General features: G+C 43.7%; 1 protein-coding gene, 1 non-coding gene and 1 pseudogene across 2 annotated transcripts in view; 1 reads left to right on the top strand and 2 right to left on the bottom strand.

Annotated features, from left to right (window-relative positions):
- The window catches only part of LOC148034187 (25S ribosomal RNA), a 3340-nt gene extending 3337 nt beyond the window's left edge, over window positions 1-3 (bottom strand). Inside the window, exon 1 of the ribosomal RNA XR_015691503.1 lies at window positions 1-3. This exon is cut by the window's left edge and continues 3337 nt beyond it. This is a non-coding gene — a ribosomal RNA (25S ribosomal RNA).
- An 854-nt stretch (window positions 4-857) lies between these two features.
- Window positions 858-1962, bottom strand: LOC148034186 (18S ribosomal RNA; annotated as a pseudogene).
- A 16146-nt stretch (window positions 1963-18108) lies between these two features.
- On the top strand, window positions 18109-20035 carry LOC148034185 (uncharacterized protein At2g34160-like). The gene is made up of 3 exons (XM_087682195.1): window positions 18109-18541; window positions 18957-19376; window positions 19777-20035. Exons 2-3 carry the CDS (start codon window positions 19275-19277, stop codon window positions 19864-19866), a joined length of 192 nt encoding a protein of 63 aa, XP_087538321.1. The 5' UTR covers window positions 18109-18541; window positions 18957-19274; the 3' UTR covers window positions 19867-20035.
- Window positions 20036-20511: the final 476 nt, after the last annotated feature.

The following is a 20511-nucleotide window of genomic DNA, read 5'->3' as shown; positions in this document are numbered from 1 at the left end:
TCCGAGTTCCATTTCTAGTCACCGAGGGCAAGCCCCGGTTCCAAGGAGCGCGATCCGACATCTGCACCCTAGAAGAGGCACCTGCAAATAGCCACCACCTTGATGAGGAAACAAACCACCCTTGTGGAGCAACATCACCGCACGGTGCTGCCGATACATTTCAGCCAACCCTGGCATCACATCGGAGCACGGACGACCAATTCCACCCTTCCCCGAAGAAGGGGAGAGGGTGTAGGGGAGTTAGGGACGCTGAAGTAGGCATGCCCTTGGACGAGCCGCGGGTGGAAGTTGCATTCAAAGACTCAATAATTTGCAAAATTCTGCAATTCACACTACGTATCGCATTTCGCTGCGTTCATCGTTGCAAGAGCCAAAATATCCGTTTTGCTGAGAGTCATTGCGTGCGGGTAAACTCTATCCCCATCACGATGAAATTTCAAAAGTTTACCCAGACCTCTCAGCCCATGTGGTAAACTCGTTGAATTCATCAGTGTAGCACGCGTGCGGCCTAGAACATCTAAGGGCATCACAAACCTGTTATTGCCTCAAACTTCCATGGCCTAGACGACCATAGTCCCTCTAAGAAGTTGGCCACGAAGAGGATCCTTCGTGTAACTAGTTAGCAAGCTAAGGTCTCGTTCGTTAATGGAATTAACCAAAAAAATCACTCCACCAACTAAGAACGGCCATGCACCACCACCCATAGAATCAAAAAAGAGCTCTCAATCTGTCAATCCTTACTATGTCTGGACCTAGTAAGTTTCCCCGTGTTGATTCAAATTAAGCCGCAGGCTCCACTCCTGGTGGTGCCCTTCTCTCAATTCCTTTAAGTTTCAGCCTTGCGACCACACTCCCCCCGGAACCCAAAAACTTTGATTTCTCATAAGATGCTGGCGAAGTCATCAAAATAACATCTGCCAATCCCTAGTCGGCATCGTTTATGGTTGAGACTAGGATGGTATCTGATCGTCTTCGAGTCCCCCAACTTTCGTTCTTGATTAATGAAAACATCCTTGGCAAATGCTTTCGCAGTAGTTCGTCTTTCATAAATCCAAGAATTTCACCTCTGACAATGAAATACGAATGCCCCCAACAATCCCTATTAATCATTACTCTTGTCCCAAAGACCAATACAATAAGACCAGAGTCGTATCGTGTTATTCCATGCTAATGTATTCAGAGCATGTTAGACTTGCTTTGAGCACTCTATTTTTTTCAAAGTAACATCACCGAATCCACATCCAAGCCAATTAAGTCCAGGAGCGCGTCTCCAACAGAAAGGGCGGGGCGATCAGTGCACACCAAAGGAGGCGGACCGCATGCCCCACCCCGAGATCTAACTACAAGATTTTTAACTGCAACAACTTAAATATACGGTATTGGAGCTGGAAATACCATGGCTCCTGGCACCAGACTTGCCCTCCAATGGATTCTCGTTAAGGGATTTAGATTGTACTCATTCCAATTACTAGACTTGTAAAAGCCCAGTATTGTTATTTATTGTCACTACCTCCTCGTGTCGGGATTGGGTAATTTGCGTGCATGCTGCCTTCCTTGGATGTGGTAACCATTTCTCAGGCTCCCTCTCCGGAATTGAACCCTAATTCTCCATCACCCGTCACCACCATGGTAGGCCTCTATCCTACCATCGAAAGTTGATAGGGCAGAAATTTGAATGAAGCATCGCCGGCGCTGAGGCTGTGCGATTCGGGAAGTTATCATGATTCACCGCATTATCGGGAAAGCCCTTTATCTAATAAATGTGTCCCTTCCAGAAGTTGGGAGTTGGTGCACGTATTAGCTCTAGAATTACTACGATTATCCGAGTAGCAAGGTACCATCAAAGAAACTATAACTGATTTAATGAGCCATTCGCAGTTTCACAGTACAAGAGAGTTTATACTTACGCATGCATGGCTTAATCTTTGAGACAAGCATATGACTACTTTCAGGATCAACTGGGTAGCTATCTTTTGTCACACGAGCAGCACCGCTGTTGCTGCCCCTTCTAACTCCACATCAATTGTGGCTGCGAAGCAAAAAGGCACGACCTCATCACCAATGTGTTGTTCTTGATGTAAAGAGAAAGAGGGGAGGAGCACAAAGGCTCGAGAGTTTACGGGGAGAAAGAGAAAACGACAAATGGGGATGGGACGAGGGTATGCTTTCATCTCCCACCGTGGACAAAGCCACACACGAGCACATGCATCGACCATCGCCACCACCACCCACGAGGCATGCTCCGCATTGTCTTGTCTGCCACATTCCGAGCTCGTGTCGAGTCAAAAGACGATGGAGACGCTCATGCATTCCACCCTTTTGCGTCAATAAGAGCCCATCGTGAGGTGTACTCAACCCCACCGGGAACAAGCCCCGCCAACGAAGAAGCACCTCGATCACATCGTTCCATCGGTTTCGGTCCATCCTTATCGATACAAGCCGCACAATATTCACGACGAGATTTGCTGTTAGCATTGAGAACCATGGAGCTCGAACACGATCTCGCCACCAACAAGGCACGTGTTCAAGGCACCGCACTTTGCTCCTCACCACCTAGTGGGCACATGTTGACTGCCACGACGTGATGTCCTCGCAAGGATCACCACAAGTCGCTTGAGCCTAACCGTTCGGTAGGGGGTACATGGCATTTGCTCATGAGGCACTCCTCGCGCAACAAGACGGATGTGCGGACCATACGCCTCACCTCACCCTCCCTTGAATCTTCAAGGAGTGTTTCGATGGAGCAAGCACCACTACCCTCATAAGTGCAATCGGCTCCAATGGCAAGGCATACCTACAAAGCTCAAAATTGTTTTCGAGGGGAGGGCACGTCGTGTCGTGTCATCATGGCGTGTTGAGGGGAGGGGGAGCCGAATTTTGGAGGGGGGGTAGGGGGGAGGGCACGTTGCGACATGGTGTCGTGTGTGTTGAGGGGGGGGAATTTTGGAGGGGGAGGAGCGGGGGCCGAATTTTGGAGGGAAGGTGGGGGGGGGGGGGGGGGGGAAATGTTGGAGGGGGGGAGGGCGTGTCGCGTTGTGACATGGTGTGTGTTGAGGAAGGGGGGGTCGAGGAGGGGCCGATTTTTTTTTGGGGGGGGGGGGGGGGGGGAGACCCATCGTGATGGGTGTGTATGTGTGTTGAGGGGAGGGGGATGTCATGCTATGTTGGGGAGGGGGAGGAGGCCACATCACGTCAGGTCGTGTCTTGTCATGGGGGGGGAAGCGGGAGGGGGAGGGGGGAGGGGGGGGGAGGGACGGGGATGTCATGTTATGTTGGGGAAGGGGAGGGGGCTGTGTCACATCGCATTGTGTCATGGTGGGGGGATGTCATGTTATGTTGGGGAGGGGAGGGGGGCGCATTGCGTTGTGTCGTCTGATGGGGGGGGGGATGCCATGTTATGTTGCGGAGGGGGAGGGGGGTGCGTTGTGTCATGGGGGGGGGGGGGGGGGGAGTCATGTTATGTTGGGGAGGGGGAGGTGGAGGTGGAGGGGGGGATGTCATGTTATGTTGGGGAGGGGGAGGGGGAGAGGGAGAGGGGCCCGTCGCGTCGTGTCGTGTCATGGGGGGGGGATGTCATGTTATGTTGGGGAGGGGGAGGGAGGCACGTCATGTCGTGTCGTGTCATGAGGGGGGGATGTCATGTTTTATTAGGGAGGGGGAGAGGGAGGGGGGCATGTCGCATCGTGTCGTGTCATGGGGGGGAGGGGGAGGGGGGGGATGTCATGTTATGTTGGGGAGGGTGAGGGGTGTGCGTCGCGTTGTGTCATTTCATGGGGGGGGGGGGGGGGGGGGGGGGGGGAGGGAGGGATGTCATGTTATATTGGTGAGGGGGCGCGGCACGTCGCATCGTGTCATGGGAGGGGGGGCGGGGGAGGGGGGATGTCATGTTATACTGGGGATGGGGAGGGGGGCGCGTTGCGTCATGTCGTGTCATGGGGGGGAGGGGGGGGAGGGCGGGGGCAATGTCCTGTTATGCTGGGGAGGGGGAGGGGGGCACGTCGCGTCGTGTTGTGTCATAGGGGGGGGGGGGGGGATTTCATGTTATGTTGGGGAGGGGGAGGGGGCGCGGCACATCGCGTCATGTCATGGGGTGGGGGGGGGGGGGGGGGGGAATGTCATGTTATGTTGGGGAGGGGGAGGGAGGCGCGGCACGTCGCGTCGTGTCATTGGGGGGGGGGGAGGGAGAGGGGGAGGGGACGATGTCATGTTATGTTGGGGAGGGGGAGGGGGGCGCGTCGCATCGTGTCACGTCCTGTCATGGGGAAGGGGGGATGTCATGTTATGTTGGGGAGGGGGAGGGGGGCGCGTTGCGTCGTGTCGTGTCATGGGGGAGGAATGTCATGTTATGTTGGGGAGGGGAAGGGGGGTGCGGCACGTTGTGTCGTGTCATTGGGGAGGGGCCCCATCGTGTCGTGCCATGCTCTGTTTGGAAGGGGGGTCATGTTATGTCATGGCACTCAATCCCCTCCCACCATGACATGGCACCAACCAAACCCCTCCCCCCCCGAACAAAAAAAAAAACCCACTCCCCCGAAGTCCCCCCCCCCAAAAAAACCCTGCTCCAACCAAGTCCCCCCCTTCCGCCCACGACATGGAAACCCCCTGAAAAAACCTAGCTCCATCCATCCCACCCCACCTCACCTTAAAAAACCCCGCTCGACCCACCTCACCCCCCCCCACGATATGGCACACCCTCATTCCCCTCCCCCACCTCTCAAAAAACCCCCCAACCCTTCCCCACCTCACCTCATCCCACCCCACCCCACCTCTCCTCACCCCCCACGACATGGCACACCTTCCCCCCTTAAGAAAACCCCGCTCCACCTAAGCCCCCGCCCCCCCCACAACATGGCACAACCCCACCCCACCTCACCCCCCCACGGCAGGGCACACCCTCATCCCCCTCCCCCAACCTCTCAAAAAACCCCCCACCTCACCTCAACTCAGAAAACTCCCGCTCAACGCACCCCACCTCACCCCCCCAAAAAAAAAAACCCACTCCACTCCACTCCACTCCATCCGACCCTCCCCCCCTCCCCACCTCACCTCACCCCCCCACGACATGGCGCACCTTCCCCCCCTAAGAAAACTGCGCTCCACCCAACCCCCCGCACCCCCCCCAAGACATGGCACAACCCCCCCTCCCTAAAAAAAAAACCCGCTCCATCCATCCCACCCCACCTCACCTCAAAAAACCTCGCTCAACCCACCTCACCCCCCACGACACATCACACCCTCATCCCCCCCTCCCCACCCCACCCCACCTCACCTCACCTCAAAAAACCCTGCTCAAACCACCACACCTCACCCCCCCAAAAAACTTCACTCCACCCTAAACCCCCCCCTCCCACCTCACCTCACCCCCCCACGACATGGTGCACCTTCCCCCTAAGAAAACCCCGCTCCACCCAACCCCCCCGCCCTCCCCCCCCCCCCAAAACACCTCACACCACCCCACCCCACCCCACCTCACCTCAGCCCCCACGACATGGTGCACCTTCCCCCTTAAACCCCGCTCCACCAAACCCCCCGCCCCCAAAAAAAAAAAACCCCACTCTACCCAAGTCCATCCTCCCAAAAAAAAAAAAACCCACTCCACCCAAGTCCATTCCCCCCATCCCTCCCCCCCCCAAAAAAAAAAGCCACTCCACCCAAGGCCCCCTCCCCCCCCCCAAGACATGGAAACCCCATGAACCCCCCCCCAAGGCATGGCACAACCCCCCCCCCTCCCCAATGCCATGGCAAGAAAAATCTATATCTTCATACCTCGCTCGTGAAAGCATATCAGCTATCTACTGGGTTGTCTTTACCTGCTATGTGCCTGAACTCAGGGTTCATGGATTTTATGTACCCAATCCACCTAAGCATGGCAATATCTAGAGTAGATCAACTCATGATCATACCTAGAAGAGGCAAACAATCTATTTCAACCACCACAGTAGCTCCAATAAAGTACTGTCTCTATCATTCTTGAGAGTCGTAACAACTCACAAGATCTCTCTTTTAATTTGTGGATACCTTCGTTGTCGCTCATTTAGGACTTTCGCCCCAAACTGAATAGCATACCTATTCCCATCTGCATCATCTTGGCCAATATCCCATCCAATGCCAATAGGACTAGTATCAACAGTAAGCATAATAGGTCTTCCACACTCATAATTTGCCTTTCGAAGAGTCGGAGTGACTCTCAATAAATTCTTCAATTTCTGCATGCCTTTAGTATGTTTCATCTCCCAAGAAAAACATTGTCCTTTTGTCAAGAGTTGATAAAGATCATCTACAATATGAGCAAAGTGAGGAATCCAAATAAGATAAAATACAAAATCTCCAAGAAACCTGCGAACCTCCGAAATAAAGGAGCAAGTCTCCACAATCTTTTCTATGGCATCAATCTTCATAGGAGAAGGCTTCTTGCCATAATAACCACACATATGACCAACAATCAGAACTTCTCTGGCACCAAAAATAGACTTCAACTGTGACAAGGTCAAATTCACTTCTTCCAGTCTACAAAGAATCTTCTCAACATCTTAAATATGTGGAGTCACAAAGAATTTGCACCATGGTCATCTAAAGAATCATCTTTACCTTCTTCCATACAACCCTTGATAGGTAAGTCATCAATGAAAGGCATAGTAAGCTCATAGATAAAATCTCGTAGAACCTTGTTCATCCCATTCATCATATGAGCAACCGAATTAGTAGCTCCTTGTGGAATCATACACATTCGGACAAGGCCTAGAGGTGTTTTCATCATAGTCAAATCTCTGCTTTCAAGGGCAAGCTGCAACTAATTAAATCCCAAATAAAGATCACCAAGAGAATAGATAGCAAGTCCAGCAAAAGCCTCAGAAAACTCATCCACAATAGGCCCTGCACCAACATTTTGAATAGTGACCTTATTTACTGGCTGTAGGTCCTATATGAATCTGAGTGTCCCATTCTTTTTAGGAATTGTGAACCACCTGTTGGAATATGGAGCTGAAGATGGCCCTAGAATTCCCATCTTGATCCGCTCATTCAAGAGCTCTATCAGTTTTGGCAAGTGAGCCCTCGGTATAGGAATTGGCCGTAGATTCCAAGGAACATGCGGAATGGTAAAAATAACCATAGGCGTCACAACCCTAGGATCAACACATCCAATCTCATGTGAAAAGAAAGAAAAAAAAAATTCATGTTTGCATAGCATCTCTTCAAAACATCTTACCTCTGCAAGAAGTAGGAAATCTTCAGTCCCAATCTTCATCTCTTTCAATGTCTTAGCTGAAAACTTATGTCCAATACCTGAAGCATCTCGCAAAGAAGGTTTCTTAGCAGCTCTTCTAATCATCTCATCACTGTCCAAAGGTAGTGGTCCTGCAAACTGGTTGAACCTTCTTGCCAATTGTCTTATATTTTGTCTGAACTCAGGCTTCATTGCTATAACCTGCAGATTTCACCTCATGATGAGAAAACCCTCGAAAGCACAAATTTTGCTGTGTACAAACAGCAACACCCAAATCTTTTTACTGAATTATGTCGGCAAGGAATACTTTTTGCTAAGAATCCTCAGCACCTAAATTCTTTTAAAGCATGAAATCAGCAATCTCACAATACATCACCAGAGAATGAACCTGTAAGACATATGACATCTCTTGATTATTAGCATTTAGCAAAACCAAAAGTTCTTCCATGGTATCTGAGTATGAAAGGCCATCATAGTGACCATCTATCCGGTCTTCTTCCTGCAAAACACCTACAATCATTAATTCTTTTTCTTTTCTTTTTACATACTATATAGCAGCTCTATGCATATCAAAAATATGCTAAAAACACAAAGTACTTTCAATGGATACACCATAAACACATGAGGAAAAACTGTCGATGCCAAGAGGCGAGAGCTTCCCCTGACTTGTACCACCATCGTCTCGCAAGACAGTGGTACCTAGCAAAAAACTGGCTCTCCTACTGGAAGAGGGGAACCCCTCAAGGAATCTTTATTCTGTTGATGATTAATACAAATAGTCATGAACTGAACAGCTCTCTTCCCATCCTTGCTTTGGATCCATGCATAGGCAACAAGAGTTTTGTATAAAGAAATGATAGGACTCACCCACATCTCCAATGGAAATCTTCAAATTTAGGCAAGCAGCATATAAATCCCCTGCAGTGTTGTTGGCCGCACGCATGCGCCAACCATGATCAACATCAAACTGGCCATCTACCAGTATCATATAAACCTTGCACAATTACATTAATCTCGGAACCATGATCCAAAAGTGCAACGCAAGGAGTTTAAGTTTCACCAAGCTTAACAATAGTTTCTGTAGTCGCACGAGCCCAATGACTTCGAGAAAAATGGCTTCGAGGCACCAATCTAGGTGCATCGTTGCTCTCATCATACTGCACAGGCTGAAGTAAAGGATGAAGAGATTTCTTAGACTGCATACATAGAAATCCATCTGTAGATTCCTCGATGATCTCTTCTTGAGAATCAAACTCCTCAATCTCTAATCCATAGAGAATAGCCTCGGCAACAACTAAAGCCTCTCGATGGATCATATCTTGCAATAGTTCTTGAATAATTTGGCGCTTTCTTTTTATGATGTCAAAAATAACATCATGGAACTCTCTTTTGGCAATACCCAAAACTTCTCCAAGTATAAATTCAAGTACCTTTTTCAAGTTTGTGGATATCTCGATATCGGATAGCAGCTTGAATCCAAATTACTTTTTCGGTTTCGAATCCTTTAACTTTGAGCCCTTTTGGTCTTCTTGCATCTTTGGCTTTTGCACATCAGCTATGCTTTGCTCCGGACTTGAAGAAGAAGGCTGAAGAACTGGCTCACTCTTCCTAGTTGCTTTCTTTGATCCTTCAGGTTGATCATTATCTCTTTTGCGCTTTTCTTCAAGAAGTGCTTCAAATCCTTGAGATTTTGCAATATAAGCATAGATAGAGAAGACATCTACGCGATCATATTTACAGGCAATGACATGGCGAAAGCATGTTTTGTCCACAAGGCATTGAACTAAAAGAATCCTCATGGCCTTCATACATACTTTAATGATGTACATACTTTAATCCTCATTGCCCTAACCACATTGACATATGCATGCAGATGTTCTAGCTATACATTCAAAACCGTAGGAACACCCAATGTCAAATCGAGAACCATCGTGCAAATACACAGAAATACAAGTACGTAACGTCAAACCAAATGAGAATGGCAAATGTCGCCGGGCAAAAGCCACCAACATACGTCAATGGCTTCTCAATGTACAACGATCACCAAAAATTGATAGCCACATCCACTCAAATTCTTGACAACCAACGATGTCTTTCATCAAATGACAAGATCGCAAATGGTACACAACCTTCTACCGATTACGCAACCTTCATTCTTACTTGAAATAATAATGCTAAGTCATATGCACTGAATATGCAGGACTCCTCAAAGATATATACTCGACAAACTCAAAGTTGAGTATGAAGACTTGGTTGACAATCCGCTACAAACAACATTCTCCAAACACTTTTGGACATAAGAACAAAGGGTATCAGAACATATCCAATTGAGCTGCTACACTACGGATTTAACATCTTGCTCAACCAATTGATAGAAGTCATAAAAGAACTACTACGATCACGATCGTGACAATCCTGCAATAACGATCGAGAAGGTCACATACCTTTTGAGCAAAGAGGTCTACATCCAAAAATATGGTTCCAACTGCAATCCATTTATAGCAACATAAACTACATAGTAACAGGAAAGTTCTCAAAAACGATTCTTCTCAAACATTTTTAAAAATAATAACAATATCAACTTTTCTTGCAAAAATGTAGATAGAAGCAAACAAGGAAGAAACCAAACTTCTATTAGTGCCAAACTTGCAACCTCAACCACTGCAAGTCTTGCCACCAACTCAAATACTTTCATATCATCCGGAACTGTATGCAACTAAAACCCACGAGCCAGTCCTCCAAAAGCACCAAGGTAGAGACACAAAACCAAGTACTTCATCTATAGTATAAGATGTAAGAAAAACGACAAGGAATACGTAGGACAAATGACCAATATCGAGATAAGAATCCAACAACATCGAAGAAATCCCATCAAGAAACTAAAGAAAGACCTAGAAACATTCCAACCATTCAAGGATAATTTCAAGGTTAACATAGAAGAAATTGTTGATAGCATATACAAGGCTAGGAATTTTGAGGAGGCCACCATCCATAAGAAAAATAGAACTGTGCCAAGTTACAATAACCTATACAGACACCCAACAATATGTAAAAAGTTGTGTTTTTAAAGAGAAGAAACCTAATTTAACACAGCAAAAAATGAGAATGTTCAAACTCATGATCATTGACTCGAACTATAGAAGTATACATATTCTCCTTTCGAGGTTCTCCATGTATTTAATCGACATTATACTTCACTTTAAAACATGTCACACGTCTAAACACCATCAGTAAACTGCTACATAACAAACATGCAAGATTTGCATATGGAACTTCATAGTCTTTTACTTACCTGCACCGTCAACCTAGTTCTTAAAGGGGATATTTCTCACACATTTGGGGTTTTTCTATTTACTTTAAATTTTCTCTAAAGTTCATCTCTAAAATTTGGGGCTTTTTTCATTAGAGCCGTTCGACATCCAATCAAGACCCCTCATGATACTATCAAAACCATCGGAGCACTCACCTTTGAGATTGAGTAAAAAATGACTCACCAAGCATTGAGTGCTTGGCAACACTCTTGCAAGCGGTAAACATTCACCATGTCACCCTCAACATCAACATTAAGGGATAATTTTAATCTTTTTAAAAAAATTAATATAAAATAAAAATAATTTAAAATATTTCAAAAGATAAAAATGTGGTTGGAATTAGACATTGGCCACACTCACTCATGCGCTAAGACATTCCTATCATAAGCATATCAAATAAATGTGTGGGATTTTTCGCTCAGATTTTAATCCAAAACAAGTTGTATTTCTTTCTATTTCGAGTTCTATTTCTTTCTATATTCTTTCCTTTGATTCACAAAGAAGTTATGTTTTGAGGGAGAATTGTAATCACTTCATATGTGACCTTTGACTTGAGCCTAAAAGCTATATCCATAGATTTGACCCTTGGTCATTTGCCTAGTGCCTCCAAGCCACGCTCGCTTTTGATCAACCTCGATGCTACAGACACACATATCTAAACCATGTCTTACTTTGGGTCCTCGAGCTTGTCCAAAAACCACGTTGTGACTATCCTCATGTTGCACCTCTCTCACTTTTGTATCTCCATTCTAGAATTATCGTATAGGATTAGACACTGCCCCTTCAAGGTAAGACATTCCCATTTTCTTTTTTTGTAGGTTTCATATCACAAGTTCAATCATACATTACCCCAATGGAAAATTTATTAGTTATTATTCATCCTTGTGTGTGAACACACAATTTTGTGTGTAAAAGTATGTGTCTAGGTATGAACACCTTTTAGATCACTTAGCATTAAATAAGATTCAAAGGGTTCACTATCATCTCACCTATCATTTTCAATCTACCTTTCAATTTGTGTGCATGGAAAAGCTCTCTCTCTCTCTCTCTCTCTCTCTCTCTCTCTCTCTCTCTCTCTCTCTCTCTCTCTCTCTCTCTCTCTCTCTCTCTCTCTCTCTCTCTCTCTCTCTCTCTCTCTCTCTCTCTCTCTCTCTCTCTCTCTCTCTCTCTCTCTCTCTATCGTAGCCTATAATTGTATATTGAGCATATATGAGCATAATGCTCCTCTAACTTCAATTCTTGATAGCAAACCTTACATATCTTGTCCTCACTGATCACTTGTGATGCTCTACATATCTCAATCTCAAGGGTGATGTGTGTGAGATAATACTCTAACCTAGCTAATAGCAATCATCATAGCATAGAACATATGTACTATCCATGTAGCTTTGCCATCTAACAAGCCTGTCATCTACGAATCCAAGGAGGTGATATATGTAATGGTACATCTTGGTGGGTATGAAACCTAACCGAGTCTATCAAGTATGTGTACGTATCACATCCTATCTTGGACCTCTATTTCTCTCCTCTTATGAGAGTTTAAGATTTGGGAAGTCCTCATTGGATCCTATCATGCTCAAAAGAGTAGACATCTATATATATATATAGCCGACATTTTAAGAACCCTTTTAGTTTTCTAACATACTATGATAGGTGGCAACTATGCATAGCAATACTTTGTGATGCCCCTAGTGCTTGACATGGTAGCTTGTCTAGGCTCATGGATCTAATTCCTCTAATTTAGGTGAAATGGTCTAGAACACGGTCCCCACTAGCATGGGGGATGTTGCAAGCCCTACTTAGATAATCTCTCGTGGTATTGATGATTTACTATGGATCAACCTAGAAAGAAAATGGAAAAAAATTCTCCCCATTTGTCACTACTCATAAATGGAGAGTCTAAGAGTGCATATAGGTATTACACACATGATAGAAAGAATGTATAATATATCAAATAATTGTACTTACATGTAAAATTATTGAAAATGGGCAACTACATTGCATGTATGTAGTCTGGCAAATCCTCGTATCAAAATGTCTTAATGATCCTAAACAATGAAAAATATCTCCTTGTGCTAGTAAAAGTGATGCCAAAGTATAAAATGAGTCTATACATGCACCTAGTTGCCTTTGTATGTGATGATTCTCTCTCATAGTAACCCTCTTGGTGGATGTGTAAAACACCACCTTAGTTATCACAAAACTTATTAAGAGCCCAATGTGTACAAAAATATATAAACATACATATGGCATTATAATCCTGCCTAAGTAAAATATCAAGATGGCATATAATACTAAAGTGGCTTATAATCTAGAGTGATGCACCACTCCCACCTTCTCTATCTATAACTACACAAGCTTTTATAAGTGTGTCAAAAAGTATCATGCTTCACCTCCATGATTTCTCTCTCCTCTAATAGAACACCTAAGCATCTAACCCTCCCTACTACTCACTCATACAATGCAATGATGCCCCATACTATCTTTGATGGTATCCTAAGTATTTGTAATCTCAATAAAAAATACTCCAATTGGACTATACCAAAGACTTTGCAAAATCCACAAAGCATCGATAAAGTCTACACCCTTATGAGTTGATCAATCAGACCCCTTCACGTAGAAATATGGTCTAGAGCAAGAGTTACTGCAAAAACCAAGCTATCCAAGGGCTTGAACACCCTTCTACTCTATTGAGTCCATGGGCTCATTTTCAAGTGTTGGTCCATGATACTTGGTTAATATATGTAACACTTTGATAGTCCTCTAATTAGCTAGATTCCTATGGTCACCAAAATTTGTGGAATGGGGATAATAGAGTTGTAAGAGAAAAGCTCCCTTGGAATCCTAAATGATTTGTAGACCTTCCATAATGTAGCATCCTAATAGTTCTCAATGCAAGCTATAAGCAAAAAGTGTCAAAATGAGAAACCAAGGTGTTTAGGATTCTTTCTCTTAGAGCTTTAGAGGCGTAAAGCAACTATTCTACAAGATAAGATCTCCCCACTACTAGCCCCATCTAGATAGAGGGTTGTTACCAACATTCTCGCTACCACACAGTCCACTACAAGATTGGCCACCACTATTGATAGACAGCCAATAGGGACACATTGCAAAGCCGCTTCATCTTCAAGAGGTATCCCCTTGGATAGACCATTGTCACTTAAACGAGCAAGATGCCCATGTTTATCTAGGAGGAGACCCAAACACCCTTATCACAGACATATTAGAGCTATAATTGAGTACCACAAGAGACAAATGCCAAGGCATCTTAACCATATAGAGCTACATCTCCACCTCAGAGAGATAATTCACTAAGGGAAAAAGCATTTCTACCATTTCTCTTTTCTTCCCTATTTCAGTATTATTATTTACATTTCTACTACGAGCATAGCATATTCTTTCAAAGAATACTGCCTAATTTCTAGTCTCATAGGCATATGTTTCACCTTTTAAGATGAGAGATGCATGTCGTTGTATGTATCGCTTCTCCTCCTCCTCCTCCTCCTCCTTCCCTCCCTTCTTCCTGCCTCCCTCCCCCCTCTCTCTCTCTCTCAAAGAATACTGCCTAATTTCTAGTCTCATAGGCATATGTTTTACATTTTAAGATGAGAGATGCATGCCATTATATGTATCGCTTTTTCTTCTTCTTCTTCTTCTTCTTCTTCTCCTCCTCCTCCTCCTCCTCCTCCTCCTCCTCCTCCTCCTCCTCCTCCTCCTCCTCCTCCTCCTCCTCCTCCTCCTCCTCCTCCTCCTCCTCCTCCTCCTCCTCCTCCTCCTCCCTCCCTCCCTCCCTCCCTCCCTCCCTCCCTCCCTCCCTCTCTCTCTCTCTCTCCTAGCTACCATATGGGTACATACAACTATTAGGTAGATCCATACCTCAACACATCATCTAAGGATTGAAACGGGAAAATGGGAGGATTATATGGAGGTAGAAGACTGCATGTGCCAACTTTGTGATAAAGATCTAGAGAAGGAGCACTATATCTATCAACGTATAATATATTTCTATATTCAAGGCATATACCAATGTCTACTTTAAGAAGTTTTTGGCCCTCTAAAAATGCAATTTGAGGTTCAAAGGCGTTTGGGATTCTTAACTTTGGAGCTTCAAAGGTGTAGAGCTGTTATTCTTAAGGATAGGAGCCCACCATAGCTAGACCCACCCAAGCAGAGGGTTGCTACTAGTTTTTTTGAGTACACCACATGCATATTCTTACATAGAATATTGCCTAACATTCAATCTCATAGGCATGTCTGTTATCCTTTCTAAATGAGAGATACACTTCAATATATGTACCGGTATAGTCTCATAGGTCCCATTGTCCTTTTAGAGATGTTAACATACTCTTTCTTTCTTTCCTTCTCCCTCTCAACCAATCTTGTCACATTGTTTTCACATGATAAAATGAACTAAAAATCTACCAAAAGTAAAAAGATTTTTATACAATCCAATCCATATCTTAGATTTGGGTGAATTTTTTTAACCTAAGGCTAAGAATTTCCCAAGTTGCTCTAAAAAGGTTATGAAATTTATAATTGATGTGGTATAATGAGTTGGCTTATCCTTAGCCTTATGGATTTTATAACTTTTGAGTGTACAAGAGCTAGCCTTATTTTAAAATTTATGGTGTGTCTCAAGTCTCCTAGACTTTTCTTATACTTCACATTCATAGTCTTTCCATTTTCTCCACTTCTTTTCTATCTCTTCATCCACTTCATATGTTCTTGTTGTGGTTGCCAATATTGATATTGTCATCAACATAATCACCTTACTATATGAGTGATAGTTCCATGGCATGGTCCAAAGCAACTAGAAAGTCTAGAAAAGAAATGTTGCATATGTGCTTGGGAATGAAAATGCAAAGGGCATGACATTAGTGAAGAGAAGAAAGTATGTATCACCTAAATGCAAAGGGCATAAAGTTAGTAAAGAAAGAAAAGAATGTAGTGCCTAAATGCAAATGCAAGTAAATTATGAAATTTCATCTTAGTCACTCGTGGAATGACTTTGAAACCCTAAAATTTGCCGTTCATTTGTGAGAATAATATAGCCAAAAGACATTTCCAATAACCAAGTGCATGTGCTTGGCTGACAGGCCCACTTGGCAAATAGTAAAATAATTTCTAGGATTCTTTTACTAGCATGTTAGGATCCCAAGGCAATCACTATCAAGAAATTTCTTGTGTCACATGCATTCCAGCCCTTATAAACAAATCCCTTATATACATTTTTCAAGTAATCCATACCTCTAGTGTAGAAAATACCCTTTTTACTGAGTAAAAAGGGTATTTCTATGTATACTTTCCTCTCTTAGAATATTTAGCAAGCCCCTTTGTAAATGAATGTTTATTAAGAGAACTCCTATGTACTCATGACATGCTACGTCTAAAACTTTTGAGTTAAAATGAAGCATAGATAACTAGAAGCTAGCAAAGACATATTCTATAACACATTTTCAACTTTGTTATTTTGATGTATTGCTCTATATTTCATGAATAAGAAGTTTATGTGGTCTTGCTTATGATGGGAAATGATGCAAATTGGGAATCTTGATTCACCAATAATTTCACATGATCTTTGATATTGCTCCATCTCAACTTGGTTAGGTGGATTCTTGTGGTGGTAATGTTGCTCGTTTTGTCATGATGGTGTCTTGGCAAGGGACAAAGGCACAATACCATTGAGTATTTCATCTTGACATATATTTTGACCATGTTTACTTCCCTATACTTGATCTTCTTTCATCATCTAGCCCACTCTACACTGTTTTTATGAGTCTAACCTATTGCTAATGATGACTACGTAGCCTACTTAAGCTCTCTAACTTCATGTATATAAATTCTATCGAGCACATGGGATGAATTGAAGCATGCTTTTCTCATCAAGTTCAAGTGTGAAGGCTTTGAAGAGTGAATAAGAGAGCAATTCATGAACTTAGGCCAGTTGACTAGAGAATGAGTTGAATCCTATGTCTCTAGAATGGAATCCATACTAAACAAATAGTCTAACCACAACTTGGATGATGGAATTCAGAAAGGAGTATTCCTTAAATGGCCACAACTAAAGGCTCAAAAGTTTCTTGAATTGAGAAGGCTAACCAAATTGCAAGGTGCCTTGGAAGGTGCTAGAGTGTATGATGAAGTAGAGGCTAGATTGACCATGAATCGAGTAAGGCTTGCCTCCCTTAATGCCAAGAGCAACATATCATCCCAATTCAATCCCAAAGATATACCCTATCTTTATCCACGGATGCCAATATTGCCCTCGTATAGTGCTCCAACTCAACACAGTGGCCACCATTTGTGCCTTTAATGATGACTCAACCATAGTAGCATTGGTCTCAATTGATCCCACCATTGACTTATCAACAACAAGAACCTTGGAATCCTACTAATTGGGATCAAAACCAGCCCAACAAGGAGTCTTGAATTAGAATCAGAACAACATCCCTTCAGCATCAACCTAGCATGTTTATGTGGTGATCATAGAGAGACCCCAAAACTCCATTGTAATTGCAATAAGAGGTGAAAGTTTGAAGGACTATTTCTCCAAATTAGTAGCAAATATCAAGAAAGAGTTGATGGATGTGATAACAGAGCAGTTGAAGACTTGAAACTGAATGCTACTATTCTTTGATCCTCTTCCATTGAGCAAGACCATTCTCCACGCTTTGGGAAGTGGGTGGAGATGCTTGAGAAGAAGGGCTTGTTGGCTTAGGAGCCAAGTTAGGAGGTGGTGTTCTAAAGAAGAAGGGGGAGGTTAACATGGTAGGGAAGCCATGCGGGGGCATGAAGAAAGGAGAGGTTGAGAAGGGATAGTAAGTGGATTGAGAGAACATTGTTTGAGAGACAACATTCTCTTCCTCATCAAGTTGGGAATCAAATTGGTGTTTATCCATTTCACTTACAAAAAGAAAAAGAGGTATCAATTAGCAAAGAGAGAGAGAAAAAGGAGGTATCAAGTGGAGAAAAAGGAGGTATCAAGTGGTAAAGATGTATTCAAAGGAGGTATGAAAAAAGGAGGCATCCAATAGCAAAGAGAAGAGATACCTTTGTGTCACACCTTGCACCCTCAACACCACCTATAAAAGAACAAGAAGATGATATGAGAAAGGCACTCGGATAAATTTGATAATGCATTGAGGACAGAATTTGCATGATGGTAAGGTTACCTTCTTGAAGTGCGTGGATTCGGCCTTTGAAATCTCCAAGTAAAACCAAGCCAAATATGTGTTTCTTTATATAGTGCTTGAAAGGAAAGGCAAAAAAATTGAACGTTGGATCAAACCCTTGCAATGTAGACGTTTTGTGGTTTATAAAGGTTTTAAATAAACGCTGGAAGAAACATTTGAGGGAAAAAAATGGTTAAATATAAAGGTTGAAAGAAACAATTGAGAGAAATAAACGTTTTAAAAGAGAGAAACGTTTGGGTCAAAAAAGGTTTGATTTTAAGGTTGTTTTTATATTCCCTGACGTGTGTCAAGGCGGAAGGTCGATTGGGGAGGGGGGGCCGGCCCCCGGGGGTTGGAAGAAACGCCTGCACGTTTCAGTCCCTGCTGCTAGCGTGCTGTCACCTCTGTGAACGTCATGTGCCACGTGGATGTCTGTTTGGGGGCGGAAAGGCTGCATGGTGCCTTCCACCCCCGTCTTGAACCCGGCCTAATACCGTACGTCTATATATGTATGACGCATCAAATCGAAAACGCCAGTTACAGGTACAATTACACTGTCTGTAAAGGGCGGTTCGCCTGAAGGCCTGAACTTGCAGCTCATCAACCGGGTCAGTCTTCCCTAGGGTTTCCAGCCGGACATGGCGCAGCTCAGCAATCATGGCGGCGCGGCAACAGATCAGGAGATTGAGAACGTTCGGCAAAACAGGATCGTGGTCTCCAGCACCAAAATGCCCCTCTTCTAAGCAAAAAACGGCCTCTTCTGCCGTTCTTTTTCCCTTTCTGCGCGTGCGTGCCTGTAATCTTGACGAGCAGTGGACTTGCTGTTGTGAAGGGTAAGCAAAAGTACTCCCTACAATGATCTCTGTGAAATGATGCCTTGGTCTAATGGTGAAGCTGCTGACATGATAGAGCTTTCTGAGTTTGTTTGTAGCTGCTTCTTAATAAAAAGTTGCTCGCTCTTATGTTTCTGGCATCGTTTCGAACTTCGAATCTAGGAAAGGATTTGGGCCTTTCCCCTCATTATTGCTGTTCTTGACTAGGGAGCTAGTTGATCATGGCATGGTTCTTCAACTATAGAAGTTGCAACAATGTCTTGGTGGAACTTGTCAGCCAGATTTGCTGGTTGAGAGGCTAATGTAGATGCTTGTTCCATAAGTACTTTACTTTTGATTGTCTACTTTTGTGTTAGAAGCTAATATCATGGCTCATTTGCTCGATCACCATACTTACAACGGTATTTGCTTCCAGGACTGACCTTGTGAAGGCTCATGCATCTCTCAAAGTGATGAAATCTGCATGACTGGTTAATGTCTCTCTTAGGAAACTGATAGGAGCCTTACTTACCAGGTAGCTGATAAAGTTTTCACTTAAACAGTCTGCTTTGTAAGCTGGAGACAACTCAGGAGAGTCAGCAGTATTAGTTCACATTTAAAGCTCCTGTGATTGTAATGTCCTACAGCTCAAATCTTCTCATAGAAGCTAACAAGCATCCATCATCTTTATCTTTGATGGTGTATGGTGTATACTTCTATGTACTGATAATTGTGTTATGGTGTGACATGGCATATGGACTTTTCATATCTTTTACCGGTGTTTGCTACAGATATCTACTCATCTTTGATAGACATTAGGGATGAGGCACATGGTGGGATAGTGCAGCGAGTCAAGGTGAGCAACTATCTCATGGATGTGCTTTTGTTTTCCTGTAGCAGTGAGCCCGATGCTTTTCATTGCTCTTCTAAATGTTATTTATGGCTGCAACAAGTATGGCATCATCTCTGTAGCAGACTTGGCACATTGCTGCTCGTATTCTGTCAGTGTGGCTCAAGAACAAACAATCTGTTAGGGATTACTACATCTTTGCTTCCTTTGCATGTTGGTACTTTAACATGTGAAATAATTGCTCTAGTCATGTAGTTCCTGAAGATTCAGGGTGGCATCCAGTATGCATGTGCTTGTTTGGTTCTTTGATGGGGTGGAGGGCAAATTTCTATATGAGGGTCACGGATACTTACCCTTTGGTAGTCTAGTGGTGGTTTTCATCTCAGCTAAAGTTTATTCCTTGCAGTATGATTTTGTTCTGAAATCAGAGCGATTTAACGAACTGATGGCTGCTGCAAATGATGAAAAGGGGACAGCAGATCAGTGCGAGGAGTAGCTAGCTGGCTTTGCTACTTGAAATCTTGTTTTCAGTTTGCTGTTAACTCCTATCATGTAAATGTTAGCTGGGATTCCTTATTGATTTTACAAATCAGTGGTGCAAGTAATACTAACAATGTGAATGACCGAAAATTACAGTGTTTCTCAGATAAGTCAGAGTTGTAGCATCAATGATTGTGGAAGTTAGAAGTGTTCTCATATAAAGGTTCAAATGCTGTTAAACAAGGAGTCGTACAGGTTTCACATTGTTTGAGCAGAATTCGCATCATTTATTTAATCTTGTTTTTCAATGACTTAAAACATTACTCGAAAGCTCCAATGTAGAGGTATGCTTGTGACTCTTGAGATATTGTAAGACGGTCAATGGACCCTAGAATCAAAATGATCAAAGTAAAAAGGTGACCCTATAACTTAACTGCTAAATGATATCCCACCTGGTGAAAATGCAACAATTTTTTGCTCCAACAGCTTTATTAAAGTCTTAGGTGAAACCACAATGGCAGACTAGCTTTTTGTCCATTGGTAAGGCCTGGGTTCCACCACACACACTGCGTGTGCTCCCCCTCCCCCCCAAAAAAAACACCAACACAATACCGTGCGCTCCATGTAAGATGAATGCTGGCTCAGTCAACTGTAAAAACAT

Source organism: Lygodium microphyllum, chromosome 7 (genome assembly GCF_053477565.2).
Source record: "Lygodium microphyllum isolate KBCC chromosome 7, Lygodium_microphyllum_v1.1.10, whole genome shotgun sequence".
Classification (NCBI taxonomy): Eukaryota; Viridiplantae; Streptophyta; class Polypodiopsida; order Schizaeales; family Lygodiaceae; genus Lygodium; species Lygodium microphyllum.
This window is presented reverse-complemented; position numbering and strand designations above follow the sequence as displayed.

Coding starts and splice junctions, on each gene's coding strand:
- LOC148034185 (XM_087682195.1), top strand. CDS start 19,275: ATGGACTTTTCATATCTTTTACCGGTGTTTGCTACAGATATCTACTCA. Junction 19,377..19,776: donor GGATAGTGCAGCGAGTCAAG/GTGAGCAACTAT, acceptor TATTCCTTGCAG/TATGATTTTGTTCTGAAATC.